Genomic DNA, 15,331 nt, shown 5'->3' on the forward strand with positions numbered 1-15,331 from the left:
AATATAATCGTACCAAAAGATGAGTCGCTTTATTTTTGTTGGTATAATCGAACCAAGGTTTTTGAGATTATTTTGGATGAAGAGATCGTTTATTGGTTTATAAGAATTAACCATAGAAACCCAATTGCCACTTTATTTAAAATCGAAAGACACTAATATTAATAGACATTATATAAACAAAAAAACGTAACTTGTCTTATCTAAGCTACATTTTAGATTAATATTTATTTTCGAAAGCATTCAGTTCTTCACACTTAACATTTATTTCCAGGGTCCCGATATGATATTGAATCTAGGTCGTATTTCCCTCCACCTAATTTGAACTTAACGCTATACGTATTATGTTGATCACGTATTGGGACGAATTATTGCTGCCTTGTTCAAAACACGAAATCTCCCTGAACTAAAAGTTAGCGCGTAGGATAAAATTTATTGAAAGTAAAGTTCAGACGTTGTGTAAAGTATTGTCAAATTAATATTTTTAGCATTCCACGAGAAGTCATATGCATTTCCTTACATCATCTCTGATTTGATCTGTAATTGTTTCTACTAAGCTTGGACCTTGAGGTAAAACTTCTGGCTGCCGAGGAAATTAATCTTGATAATAGTTTGTAAGTGTGGTGTTTTTCATAACTGAAAATCTGTTCAAACGGATTTCGACCAAGAAAATTTTTAAGGTATATTCAAATGACGAGAAACACGTTTTCACCACCAAAAAAGCAGCACGTTTTTTCCATTTTTTGCACCGCCTAATGACCAATTTACAATCTACATCATATTTTTCACCTAAACTATTGAGTTTAGAGGAAAATGTTTTGTATAAAATAGATGCATTTGCATACTCATCCTTCCTAAAATAATCTTCTCCTTCAGCCTCGACTAAGCACTGAAAAAATTCAATACTGCTTGAAACATTCATACGAATTTATTTCAGGAAAATATGAGAAGAAAATAGAATCACATGTCTTTGCTGATTTCACACAAAATTAAGTTAGTTTCAGAGTAGGAAATAATTTATCGCTTTATAAGCGCACGTTCATGTGTAAATACTTAATCTAAAGAAATTAAATGAATCGCAAAATTATGAATACTGATAATTCATTTCGTATAAAGTTTCGTGAAAAATAGGATTTGACATTGTTATATCACATATGAAGAACTGAAGGGTTTAAGGTGTAGAAAATTTTTGCAGAAAAGAACTTGTTTCTGGTTATTTCGGCATAATTTGAAGAGTTTTTGGTTCAATTTGATCTAGAATCTTTTCAATAGCCCGAAGGGCTTCTTAGAGCTCAAACGGTAAGAGAAAAATTATAGATGTAATCGAAGATCATGGGGGGGAACAAAACATTGAATTGTTCGCGGAACTCCCGGTTTACAAATCGTATGTAGACACCTACAGACGTCTGTAACAGAGAGAAGAAAAAACACAGTATTTTATAAAAATTATTGCAAAATCAATTGATTGCACAAAAATATTATTCTGCATTATGTGTGATTTACACATAAAGTATGAGGAACAGAGAACTTCAGGCAGCCAGCAAACTACATTATAGTAGGTACAATTTATCTGCAACTCTTTTATCATCATCATCTAATACTATGACATTTACAATTTCTTATATTTTAAGTATTTATCTACATAAGTGTTTTGGAAATTTACAACGTTCAGTCTGTCAATACTACTTACTAGAGCTTCGTCGAACACCTGATATCGATAACTATGTTACACTATTAAAGAATGCAACAGTGGTTAATGAAGAAACATCTTCAATGTAACCAATTCCTGATGTATGGTTACACCTGGTAACACACACATTTTCTCTTTCTATGTCACCTCCTGTGATGGATTCTCATCAGTTCAAGGTCAACTGTGTCATCTACTGTGCAGGTTGAACAAATAGTAGCAGCCGATACCAGTGACCTTCGATAGGTCAGAATCCACTACGGGAGACGTACATACATACATGTTTACAGATACTGTATCTAGTATATCGAAAGACTTTTGTTAATTGTCCAAAGTAATCAGTATAAAATTTAGTGATTCAAAGTGAAATCAAAAGGATATTTCGATGCATAGTGATTTCTGTCTTACCATGAATTATAGCTCTCACAAAATTACATTTATATAGAAAACTTACATAAGAAAATGCCCATCTTTTTGTGGGACTCTTACTGGTTAATTATTGATATTCATCTGCATAATTTTCACTGTACAATATTGGCATCGTTCATTTAAACCTTCTGTTATAAAGTAGCTAATATCCTTGTGAATCCAACACAAGCAGCCATTACAGTTTGTCCGATACCCCACAGTAAAGCATATAAAGGCAGCATCTGATAGCCTGATGCACGGTAGACAAATGCTACTGCTGCGGAACTCAGAATTCCTGATGTTAACGGCAGCAATACCCCCATTATTATTATTAGCAGTGGGAAGAACCTGGATCAAATAAAATTATCCTGCCTTACATGGGTAAAAATGGAAATCAACAAATACAACTATATGCTCTGTGTTTTTCAAACTACAAAGAACACAAAAGACATCCATGTACTTACTTTCCATATTTATGTTTTCGTAATGTGGCAAAACAAATTGCTGCTGCAATGGTATGGACGAATATGGACGAAAATAATGCCCAGAGAAATATCTGATACCACATCTCTGGAAAATAATACATTATGACAAATTACAAAATGTGTTTGTGCCATAAAATCTAATTAACCATTTCCAATTAATTTTAGGAAGAAATTACATACGAAGAAATGAACTGAGTGGATTGTAAAGTGCATTTTCATCATTATTTGATGTTGCAGTAAGAGGTGTTGGCTCATTGGACATTGCTGTAGCTGAAATCACTTTGTGAAGCATCGCCTAGCAAGCAAAGACGCTATTAAGTACCATCAGAGGGAGGTCTCATCATAATGAAGCGAAATCTCCTAGGAAGATAAACACAAAGTAATTAATGGTACAAACACAGCATTGTCTACAAAAACATCAAGATACAAAATAAATAATGCTCAAACGTTAAACAAACGTTGATATGTGTGAAAATCGAGAGGGCAATTGGATATATGATACAATAAAATTACAGTGATTTTTCCCAAGCAGGTAATATTTTTTAGTGATAATAAATAGAAGCGAACAAGAAGTGACAGTTTTATGCATATGCATATATATGTAGATGCGTTTCTTAGTACTAAATTAACTTCATTGAAAAGCGAAGGGCAGCAGTAATTTTATTACCTAAGTAACTTGATCAGCATGCCATGTGAATTATATTTTTACTTATGTCAGATCATCTGGCTGTCAAATTCCCGGAAGCTCGACTCGAAATTTTACCGAGATCTGTCAAAAGTCTACTTGTATGAGAATGCGTGTACTTGGTGCTCTCTGCTTGGTGGTGGTACGTATGTACCATAGACTTATAAAGAGTTGAGACTGCGCGGTCTTACAGGCCACTGAAGCTAAGACCGAAGGACAGACATAGTCTGGGCTGTTCTTTTTCCGTCGCGCGATCAAAAGAGTGGGGAGCAGCTGCGACGCGGGAAAAACGATATTGGATTTGCAGCAAAAGTGCGCATTGAATTCTTCAGTCAACTTCAGTCAACGCTGTGACCCTCGATCCTCGGTATAAGCATCCGCATAGAGAATGGATCATGTCTCCCTTACCTAAGCAATGCACGGAATATGTCCGCCGCTCTGGAAGCAAGATAAAGAATTATTAGTGACAATCCCTGTCTCTTTCTAAAGACCGCTGTTGACTGAAGATCTTCATCGACATAACGCAACGAGGACACGAATCGACCCGTATATGTTTTGTAAGGATTCTGTGCCCGTACTGCAATCTGTCTCTTTCTATTCGGCAGATACATTGTTGAACTACTCTCGCAGTCCATTCTCTATGTCGATGGGTGTAAATCCACTAGTTAGTAAGAAACATACCTTTAAGTAAAAACAAAATAAACTATAAACTATAAACATTGTACAAAGTGTAACTAGTAGATATTACGTAGTCATAAGTAGTTTAAAGCATATAACAAAAATACTTGGGTATTTGTAAAAATATTTCTTCCAAAAATAATTAAATGAAATATTATATTGACATGTATAGCAAAATAAACAATACTTCGTTAACAAATATCACTGCACATACAAAACTTGATTTAATCCCAGAGGGTAGGTATTACAACTTTGAATAACCCATTGTAAAACAATAAAATTAAAACACAAAAAAACTTTTAAACTGAGAAGGTTTTCCGGGAGACCATAGACTATCGCCGTACTATAGGCAACCCTACCTACATGGAGTACTTCTGTTGGTAAAGAGATCAAATACATAATCAACACCTGTAACTGAGAAAATTGCACGTATGTACTTATATTCCAATATCGGTAAAGTTAAAAGTCAACAATTAAATAATTTCAAAACATCGCGACTTATCTACGGTGTCTTCACAGTTCCACCAAGATTACATGCCGCCCACTACAACTCCTGTCTTGAGCAAAGTAAGGTGAGTTGTATGTTAAATCATTACTCTTGCTTGAGCAAAGTAAGGTGAGTTGTATGTTAAATCATTACTCTTACACAAGTTCTTTCTCAAAGATTATACCCACAAGTTCCTCATGTTAATTCCATTACGCGGTCTTTCCACGCTCGTCTAGTGTCCTTCAGTACACAATCGATATTGGCAACCAAAATTGCTGATTGTAAGTATGTCCTAGTTCATTTTCGTGATTCAGTTTGAATCTAATTCTTAATTTATCGGACCAAGTGCTCGCAGCGCAGGCTTGCGACGGAAGCACGTAATATGGTTCGACAGCTATCCGTGCACACGTCGAGTTGATCCTCCTTTAACGTCCACGTGTCAGCCATCTTGAGATGGTTTTTTGTTCGCGGGCTGACCGATGAATTTAATACAAGTGATGAGTTCGTAGGATACGTAGTAGCCTGTTAGCACGATCCAATAATATCCGACGTTCGTTCGATTTATTTCCGTTAAATTCATCGCAACCACTCTGAAAATAGCTACGGCTTGTGGTGGAAAAAAAAGACAAGGAGTGACCAGAGTGACCGCGCAATCTCCATGCGATTCGAGTAATTTGCGGTCATCGAAAGAAGCAACACTTCAGTATATACTACTATAAAAAGAAAAGAACGAAAAATAATCTGAAAAAACCCGAGTGTTATTGGTTGTTTCTAGAATTAAATCTTGTTTTCACTCTAAACACAGCCGTGGAAGAGGATACGTACATAGGAAACACGAGTTTCGAGTGAGATGGCCAAGAAAACGTACGACCTTTTATTTAAATTGCTATTGATTGGCGATTCTGGTGTTGGAAAAACGTGTATTTTATTCAGATTTTCGGACGATGCTTTCACGACAACATTTCTCTCTACGATAGGTAAGGAATATTATCTTCTTTAATCTCATCTATGTAAAGTGCGTTACACATTCATTTCCGACGATGACGACACAGTTGTAAAAACAAATGACTTGTACTTGGTAGGTTGAAAAAAATTCATCGTATACAAACACGCATTGCGTGCACGATAGTGTACGTGTATCGAACTGATAGCTTCAATAAAACTCGTCATCTTTTAAAATGTTGCAACTTATACGCGCCATATTATTATTGCTAGTCAAATTAATCCTTGAATATGTTAATTATTAATACCACATACGTTGGTACAAAAACGCATAGGATGCGGTCTAGCTGCTGCATGCTTTGTTCCCCGAGACTGAAATTCTTTGACTATAAATAGATATTTCTTTTATTGAGGTACAGTCTCATTATGCGAGCCAGATCATTTAAATTGATCAATAATATATGATATATTGAAGATGAGCGAGTAAACCCTTCCAAAGAGTAGAGGAATATTCTGTAGCAGACACTTTCTCCATTTAACTCGTTATATTATACATATGTATTTCATTTATTGCAATCTCACCGCATTACCATAAGATGAGAGACAATCTGTAACGACTACTTTTTTTGATTCTATAATTATTGCTAAATGTTGTATGGAAATAACACTGTCCCACATGGACTTTCCATTATAAAATAAATCAAGCTTCTTCGATAAGCTTTTTTAATTTTTCAATGTCGAACATGGGACTGTTGATGGAAACTTTTGATCATTTCGAGTTATTAAAAAAATTGGCTCCAAGTGTGACGGAAACATTTTCGAGTTACTAGTTGTGACTAATGGTACACAAATGAGATGGTTCTTGCTTTACTCCGTTCCAATTTTCATTAACCGCTGAGGTGATTCAAAGCTGCTGGGAATAGTTTGGCATTTGGTACAAAATAAAATCATGAAGTTAATCAGTTAACCTGTTTTTTGATGCTGGAAAATAATCAGTGTCTATTGGACAGCGCGATCTATTGTGATATGAAAATATTGTGGTTAGCTCATCATCATTGTTAGTGAAATACTCAGCTTTCTGCCGATTCTTAATTTTCATGTTTATTTTTCTTGCAATATGTATATCAGGGGGCTGCTTTTAATTTGGAAAGTAACAGCAGGGATAGCTTCCATGATCCTAGTGGTTGAGGCCTGGTATTTTGGGAGACACGATTTTATTTATCACATTTAATAATATTTCATATTAAAATCGTGTTAAGGGAGGTATCACTACAGGCATGACGCATGGATTACACTCTGAGTCAACTATAGATTAGAAATAATGAATGAGGCACTCGATGTCGAGTACCTCTGCCTTTCGCTTCATTTTGGTATCTGTTATTCATTGTTTCAGTGAAAGCTCATGCGTCATTGTCTTTAGTATCAATTGTATGTGAACATTGATAGTATCTCTTGTTTTACTACTATTGTTACTACTATTGTAAGTCTGTACTACTATAATACTAATTTCAGTATATATACCATGAAAAAACATTTTGAACTGTCAAGATATCGTACGTATTACGAGCAGAACAATATATATTTGGCGAGGAATACTATACATACCTAAAGTGTCGATCGATCAGGCTTGATCAAAAACTTTGATACTGAATTTCAGTAAGTAGTTCTTTGTAGGTTATTGAAACCTGGTAAGCAAAAAATTATGAACTTAATACCGATAATTTATTTGTCGATTATTGGAATTTAGTATTGGTGATAGTTACGAGTTTTCGATCAAGTTTGCTCAATCGAAACTTCTGATACATAATATTCAATTACAATGATATCAAATAAACCAATTTTTAAATGAATGCGATATGGTTGAGAAACGTATAACTCAAGTTTCAGTTCGCAGCAAGTAATGTCAGATTGAAATAAAAACTGTTACCTCCATGCGTATCAGAATGAGCTTGTCAAGAACTTCGTTCAAAATAGAGATTAGGAATCCTTTGAAACCAGTTGCAACTATCAGTTGATTATTGCTATTAGCTGTTATTTGTTTTGGTACCTAGTTGCTGAATCTTCACAATCTCAAATCCTGTACACAGGGTGGCCCAGGACTATCGCCCCATAGGCTATTATTGTGTTTCTTGCGAAAACCTGCGACAAAAACATTATTTAATTTTGGTAAAAAAGTTCTTGTTTGTGAACAAGACAGCAGGTCAGCGAATGACAGTCAAATGACAATCCGCCAGTGCTATTGTGAGCCATCAGACGCTACTGAATTGGCCAACTTCACACGGCTGTAATTTACAAATAATAAATTTCTCATGAGAAATGAAAAAAAAAACAAATGTGCCAGCTGCAGATTTTCATGAGAAATACATAGATAGCCTATGGAGCGATAGTCTCAGGTCACCCTGTGCAATGTACGTTTTCCAGAAATCATTACAAATCAACACAAAATGTGAACACTACACATTTGCAATATTTACTTAGCGTAGACATGCACTTAAGCTTGTATTTAAATATTAATGGCATAGTATTGGTTGTGTATGCGAGTTTTAACAGACTGTTTTACAACATGAAAGTATATACACACATCTTTTTCATGTTTTAATTTCATTTTCATGGAAAATTTTTTTGTAAAACTATGCGCTAAATCTTATTCATGAATACAGAGTTTGCATGGGCTGCATGACTATTGTTTAAATCACTTGCTGTGATTGCGAGTACTACTAACAGAGTCTTCAGACCAAGTTTGGAATTGAAATAAGTTTAAAAATTTTGGTCGATTGCAGGATAAATTACATAGCGGGACAGGTAGTAGAAGGTAGTGAAAGTTTGTTTTAGAGAACTTGATATATCTTTCCTTGCTAGTCTTGTCGCTAATCCTTTACCTATGTCCCTCCTCCGTCAGTCAGTAGCATTTTCCACATTTGTGGACACGCGTGACGGACGTCTGTCCCTTTCAATCGGTCTTCCAAATTTCTCGGGTCGCTCGAACGTTATTAAATTTAATTAGGCCCTTGTCACGTTAGGCCCACGGTAGTATCCAATCGTCTTCCTGCGGGAAAGCTGTGGAAGGCTGTACATAGCCTGTACCGTCGACAACTGGATTGCAGAGATGCTCCTGCCGCATTACCTGGTTGATCCGGGACTGAGTTATTGACCGCGCATTCCTCCAAATGGCACCCCACTGCCATTGGCGTTGCTGTGCGATCTATTCCTTAACTTGGAAAGATGCTCAGGTAATTGTTTTAAAAGTTTTTCACATCCTGGAATTCAGTTTCGGCAATGGGGTTTATTTTTTATTGTTATGTTTTTTTTTTTTTTTTTCTTGTTAATTAATCATGTTTATATTTCATTTTTAATTTTCTTTCAAGTTGTAGATAGATCTGAACATTCAATTAGATAGACAGATTATATCTCTCGGCAGAAGCATCTCCTCTGGTGTGTATTTTTCAATCTTTGGCCTGTAGTCTCGCTGATAGAATAATATTATACAGGTTATCCAAATATATCAAAAAATCATCAGGCATTTAAAATCAGTAGATCAATGGTGGAATATAAATATTGAAAAATTCTCCCTGCTATGGTCTCAATTCACTCTACCTAGGCTGTTCAATTTTTCGTATCTGTTAATATTTAATGGAAGACAGTTGTCGAAGTAGATGACAAAGATAAAAATTGACGCATGCACTTATTATTAAAAACAAACCAGTTTCTATTAACAATGGAAATGTCGGACTGTGATACTTGGTAACACAAAATTTAAATGTACTGCTCTAACTATGCTGTATTTAATTTTAAAACAGTCGCCAAACTATTTGTTACACTGCACTAACTCAACATAACAAAACATAAGATTGCCTTGCACAAAGTTTTCTGCATCTTTTTATTCAAATAATTCACCTGAAATGATCTAGTGATAGCTTACTTCTCGGTACCATATTGCTTTGCCCGTGGCTACTTTTGTACCTAATCAATGGCAAATTACCGTCAGGTTTTTAGTCATGCGTTTTTCACAGCCAACGTCTACTTGTTCGGAACCATCACAAGATAATTTCATGTCCCTCAGATTTTATTATGTACTTTTACGTACCGAAAACTTGAATAATTACTTGTAGAAAACACAACATCCAAACTGATTAAGTCCTTGTTCACAGTGGTTATTTTATGTTAGTCTTGGCTTTGCTGGTAAATTTTTTGGTTTCGGTCTGTCTTGTCTCAATCAGATGCTTAATTACCATGAACTGCATGATGAACAAAGGTACAATTGATTTGTAATTTTATTTTCATGTCTTCTTACCAAACAATCCAGAAACCATTTTAACACATTAATTTAACACATTCACATATAGAGAATATTATCTTGGTGGAATACCTAAATGGTAATCTTCATACCAGTCAGAAATGTGTAATGGACATGATTCACTACTCATGTGTAATTTCCTTAGATAAGGCACTGAAGATGTTGATAAGAAGCTATTTTACGTTGACTTTCGAATAACAATCAGAGGAAATTACTTATACTTGATGATGTTGGCTGTTTTCAGTGAAAAAAGTTTCATGATCGTATTTGTCATTTTTCACTCTACAAAAAAAAGTTTAAAACAATCTGCTTCTAACGTTGTTGAGGCTCTCTTCGCTGCGGTCTGGCTTGTCTATTTATGCATATGTATATCGCTATTACTACATCGATTATCTGTAGTGAAGTTGTAACAAATGATCCTTAATATATTTCTATTCTAAATTACAAACGGAAAAACAAAAACAGGGAAAAGTAATATTGTAGCAACTGTGCAAGGAGAATGTATTCACGGTGATTTCAACAGCGATTTAACTGAATGCGTGTCCATGACTAACAACGTTTATAGGCAGGTCGTAGATTTCAAAACTCATTAAACAGTACGCTCATCACTAGTGTAGAGTTCTCTTATTCTATCTTATGGTACTGTGGGAGGTAACATTTTAAAACGCAAATACTACCTCAAGTTATTATAATAGTTTACTGCTAATTTTTACTCCTAACATTTTTCTGTACTTTCTACAATCATAATAAACATGTTAAATGTGATGTAATACTAATAGTGTCAATAATCATAGTAATAATAAAACAACTTTCGTGTTCAGGTATTGATTTCAAGATAAAAACAGTGGAATTGAGAGGGAAGAAGATCAAACTACAAATATGGTAAGTTTATTGTTTTCAAAAAATGCCCATCAAAGTCGGCTTTTCAACGATTTTTTAAGAATGTCTTACTTATGCAAAAGACAGTAGTGTTCGGTCTGTTACCATTACACATAATGGTGTAATATTGAAAACAATCTGGCCATTTGGGGAGTTGGAAAAGTCAAGAAAGTGATATGAGCTCATTTTTCTTCCCCACTCGCTATAAAAATTTATGTATGTTTTCTTTGAAATTTCCTACCAATTGCATCGAAGTCTATGTTTTTCTGGAAAGTTGTGTATAAAAAATTCCATGTCATTATCTAAGTACAAAGGTGGATGTTTACTTCTAGTTAAATGACTGTCCTATATCTGCCAGCACAAAATTACTTGTAGTAGAACATTACGCACTTATGTATGACGAATAACATCTTTCAGGGACACAGCTGGTCAGGAAAGATTCCACACTATAACAACTTCATACTACAGAGGTGCTATGGGAATCATGCTCATATATGATATTACCAATGGCAAGAGCTTCGAAAACATTGTCAAATGGCTGAGATACATTGATGAAGTGAGTATCGAAAATATCGTTCTATAATGTCTGCTTCATGGGAAAACAGTGCTAATCGACAAACGCTGAAACAGGATTTTATCCAGCACAGAATATAATTATTATACGTACCCATCTGCTAGGTCTGTCTGAATAAGAAGAAAAAAACGCGCATATCAATTACTTTTTTTTATACAAGCTCGAAGATTTGCATATCTAACATATGTCGACCTGTCACACAGATGCTCATACATATTTTTTTTCACCAGCACGCTAATGAGGATGTTGAGAAGATGATATTGGGCAACAAGTGTGACATGCATGAAAAGCGCGTTGTTAGTACGGAAAGAGGCGAGGCAGTGAGTATCAATTTATAACTACAGGATAGTTGATCATTTAATCTTAATTTATTCGCAAAATCACTACACTTAACTATGTACGGATCGATTTGTGAGCACAAAACTATACAAAAGTTTGACTCAAGCAATGGTGGTACCACTAGTCACTAACGCACGACCTGAAGTGTGTCTACCATTTCAGATTACATATTTTTTTTTATTCAGTTATCTAGCAAACCGTTGATTACCAATATAAAATTGACTAGCTGTTTAAAAACTTTTTCTATTGAAATGCTAATTGTTTTGTAATCGGTTACAGATTGGTAGAGAGCATGGAATAAAATTCATGGAAACATCAGCCAAGTCAAACGTAAACATCGAGCGGGCATTTATCGAGCTCGCAGAGGCTATTTTAGAAAAAACAGCGGGTAGTGAACCTCAGGAAGCACCGGATCGTTTAACGGTCGATCGTAGAGTTGAAAAAAGTTCAAATCGCTGTTGCTAACTGTATATTAGGAGTTTATATTACATAAAACTTGCATAATTAGCTGAGTATCGACGAATATTGCCAGCTTTATTTCGTTAGTATGATAATTAGCAATTACCTATTATTTTTTATTGTTATCTTTATAATAATTTAAATTAACAATATAGTAACGCGTCAGTTAATGATAATATTCGTACTAGTTATCGAGTTTATTTATATCTATAAGGTGACAAGAAAACGAGAGAGAGAGAGAGATTCGATATGTACATATGTATGTATGTAGCGTATGTCGCGGGAAAAAAAGAAGGAATCTAAGTTTACAACAAGTCTGCGCGGTTAGCAGTTAGATAACTGAAGGATCAATTCATTTACACATTACAATATTTTACGCATTGTATTTGAAATTTTGAAAACTACACAGAAATATTGTACATCTCGCAAGTTTTAAAAGTTTCTATGTTTCATGTAATGTGTAGTCAGTGTTGATAGAATCATCTGCAATCAAAAGTAATAATCAATTAAGTCTAGTATATTTATGGAAGAACTATTCGAATCATATTTAAGAATAATTAATCATATTCGGCTTTATTCAATGGGCAATTGGAAATAAATTACGATCCATGGCTTGTTGGTCAAATTGATAAAACGTCAAAATAAGTCAAATTTAGAACAAATTAAAGTTGAAAGATGGAGTAAATCAGAAATAAACGAAGGAAAAATATCTTGATTCTTACTGGAACATTTACAGTCTTCCCAGTTAACTTGACAATTGTACTAACCTCTCAACAAGTTGAAATAATCTTAGACTAAGTTTATACGACGTCATTTTTTTTCCGATGTTTACTATACTGCTTTTATTCAATCAGTGGTAAAAGTGCGTGTATCAGCAAACTTATATTCAAAATAATAACTATCGAACGACAACTGTCGTATAAATGAAGTCATAGTTTTAATTCGTCCAGCCGTTAAGTGTTAAGAAACACGCTATACTTAAATTACCACCTAATGAAAAGTCATGCCTTGTTTTTTAGAATTATACCCTAACTCTGCCTCTGAGTATATGGAGATCTTCTGTTTGGCTTTACCCGGTGTCAATGATTACTTGTTTTCGATCTTAACAGTTTTGTTGCTATCACGCTGCAAAACAGAAAACCATTTTATAAAAGTATAATTCTCTTAAATTTGGATTCATTCGGAACTAACAGATTTCGCAGGTTTAACGAACAAGTTTTTTTTTTTTTTTTTTATTAAAGAAATTCCGGTTTATAATGCTTTTTTGGCAGATTCGTGGTTGAAAATTTTTACATTCGCTTTTCTCGGGATTCCAAACACAGCTTTACAATGTTCCGTTACTAAGCATGGTCATCTTTTGTCGAGAATTCTGGGAACGAAACACGCAATTTTAAACTTTTATCCGAGATGCATGTATGCACCTAAAGTTCAAATGTTATAAATTTTTAATGAAATCGAAAATCCCAAATAAAGTTATGAAAATTTAGAAGTTCAGCAATAAATTGACTAATATTAACTTCACAAACTTAAAAATTTTTACAATTGCAAAAGTTGAGGTGCAATCATTTTTAATGAGTACTGTTAAAATTTTTTGCTTTCTAAAATAAAATTTTGCATGAATAATGAATGGAAATTGATTGATTAAAGAATCATGAAAACACCCATATCGTTTAGACTTTCACTTGCCAAACGTTCATAAAAATGTTAGGTAACACGCATTTCTTTTCAACCCTAAATTTCCATAAATACCTGAAGTTTACGATTGATGTTAATACTAAGAAAAAAGAAAAGAAAGTTGCATCGACAAGAAATAAAAATTGTCAGAATATCGAATATCGATGCAATTTAAAGATTGTAGGTATTAATTTATAGAAACATCTTATTTTCTGTAACAGTAAACCATAATAGTTTCTGGTAAATGAAAATCGCAACATTAAGGTGAAATACCTTACACAAACATTCTTGTTCCTATATTTACTATTATTATTAGTAATTACTGAAAATCCAAGGCCAGAGAATGAGGGTACAAAAGTCACATCGAAACTTTGAACTCTACTGAATCGTGTGACAGCATAGACTGATCTGTATCATTTTTAAATTCAGAATTCGTGTTACTTTTTCGTTTTTAAGGCCTATCGTACCGTCAAAAACGTGGCTTTATTTTCTGCTATATTTTTTAAAATCGTAATTCCGTATAGCACGATCATATAGTCAGCGATCTTGTAAGCCATTGCACATGTATGTTTTAATATACATACCTAATAATAATATACATACTATACTTCTTGTGATACATTATGCGCACGATCAAATGCTATTGAGTGTTCAGGTAGGCATTAAAAAGGACATACCAAACAGAACACTTTGATAAAATTGTTTCTACGTAAAGCCAATAAAATTTTTATATGTATTACCGTGTCTAATAAATAATTCGTATTAGGAATAATTATTTCACTCAATTAAAATACCTGTTCTCCGAAGAATTCTAAAAAATTCTACATGAGGTTTCAGCCGATGCTTTTATACGTATATTATATTTCTAGCTGTCTCAGCAGATGTTATCTTACTCTTTCCGATAGGTGCGCGATAATGTGTTAACAATATGGAAAATAAGTAAACAATCGCCATCTATCTGATATTATCATAGCTACGAATTATCGTCTCAACAATACAAATACATTGTACGAATATGACCTCAATCGGTGAATTCATTCAGAAGTTACACAAACACTGACAGACGTACCAAAAAATTATATATATATAAAGTTATAAATATTTTTATTAACAAATAATTAGCCACAACACTATTTACAAGAGTTTCGACAAGGCCAAAAAACGTACGGCCAAAAAACAATATCGAAAAAAACACCTAACGCAGTTCTCTTCTTATCCCCATTCCTCAATTTGTAATCACGCAGGTCCGAACAACTTGCAAAAGACAATTTCTTGCAGGAGGCCTCACACGAAATTTTTTCCGGACATCGCATACATGTCTTTACCTGTGCCGAATGAATGCCTATCTAGGTAAGGAGATACAGCTTAGCAAGTTTTGAAAAGGGTATCTAGTCAAGCCGCATGGCTAAAAAATTTTCCTTATTTGATTTTCTAATGACATCTTTAATCGGCTATAACAAATATTTTCGCCACTTACTCAGGGTGGCGAAAAACCGAGAAAACCGAGAATAGCCAGGGAATCACGTTGTTCTACCGGGAAAAATGTATTTTTCCTTGTTCTTTCAAAAAGTAGTTTAAAAAGCCCAACTGTTGTTCGTCAATTTACAGTCAGCTAATCTTGCCTTACGAAATACTATCGTTTGATTTTCATACCCCCCTGTTCTTGTATACAATTTAAGCCGTTCAACGTTTTGCAAATTTGTTGGCAAAAGATAATGGAATACTGAATTTTTTTCCAGAAAA

General features: G+C 34.2%; 2 protein-coding genes across 2 annotated transcripts; one reads left to right on the plus strand and one right to left on the minus strand.

Moving 5' to 3' along the window:
• Positions 1-92: 92 nt before the first annotated feature.
• LOC107225806 (transmembrane protein 170A) lies at positions 93-3,450 on the minus strand. Its single transcript, XM_015666392.2, has 4 exons — positions 3,245-3,450; positions 2,758-2,937; positions 2,557-2,662; positions 93-2,440 (listed from the first exon to the last, which is right to left on the minus strand). Exons 2-4 carry the CDS (start codon positions 2,867-2,869, stop codon positions 2,245-2,247), a joined length of 414 nt encoding a protein of 137 aa, XP_015521878.1. The 5' UTR covers positions 2,870-2,937; positions 3,245-3,450; the 3' UTR covers positions 93-2,244.
• Positions 3,451-4,887: 1,437 nt separating this feature from the next.
• On the plus strand, positions 4,888-14,360 carry LOC107225830 (ras-related protein Rab-10). The gene is made up of 5 exons (XM_015666422.2): positions 4,888-5,404; positions 10,485-10,545; positions 10,960-11,098; positions 11,347-11,436; positions 11,735-14,360. The coding sequence occupies exons 1-5, from the start codon at positions 5,278-5,280 to the stop codon at positions 11,918-11,920; spliced, it is 603 nt and encodes a 200-aa protein (XP_015521908.1). The 5' UTR covers positions 4,888-5,277; the 3' UTR covers positions 11,921-14,360.
• Positions 14,361-15,331: the final 971 nt, after the last annotated feature.

This window comes from Neodiprion lecontei, chromosome 2, assembly GCF_021901455.1.
Source record: "Neodiprion lecontei isolate iyNeoLeco1 chromosome 2, iyNeoLeco1.1, whole genome shotgun sequence".
In the NCBI taxonomy this organism is placed as follows: domain Eukaryota; kingdom Metazoa; phylum Arthropoda; class Insecta; order Hymenoptera; family Diprionidae; genus Neodiprion; species Neodiprion lecontei.

Bases quoted from the DNA above. Each gene is read 5' to 3' on its own strand.
- LOC107225806 (XM_015666392.2), bottom strand. From the start codon at position 2,869: ATGCTTCACAAAGTGATTTCAGCTACAGCAATGTCCAATGAGCCAACA. The intron at 2,663-2,757 runs GTATGTAATTTC...ATTATTTTCCAG, and splicing joins TCCACTCAGTTCATTTCTTC to AGATGTGGTATCAGATATTT. The intron at 2,441-2,556 runs GTAAGTACATGG...TATTTGATCCAG, and splicing joins CGAAAACATAAATATGGAAA to GTTCTTCCCACTGCTAATAA.
- LOC107225830 (XM_015666422.2), top strand. From the start codon at position 5,278: ATGGCCAAGAAAACGTACGACCTTTTATTTAAATTGCTATTGATTGGC. The intron at 10,546-10,959 runs GTAAGTTTATTG...AACATCTTTCAG, and splicing joins AAGATCAAACTACAAATATG to GGACACAGCTGGTCAGGAAA. The intron at 11,437-11,734 runs GTGAGTATCAAT...AATCGGTTACAG, and splicing joins GTACGGAAAGAGGCGAGGCA to ATTGGTAGAGAGCATGGAAT.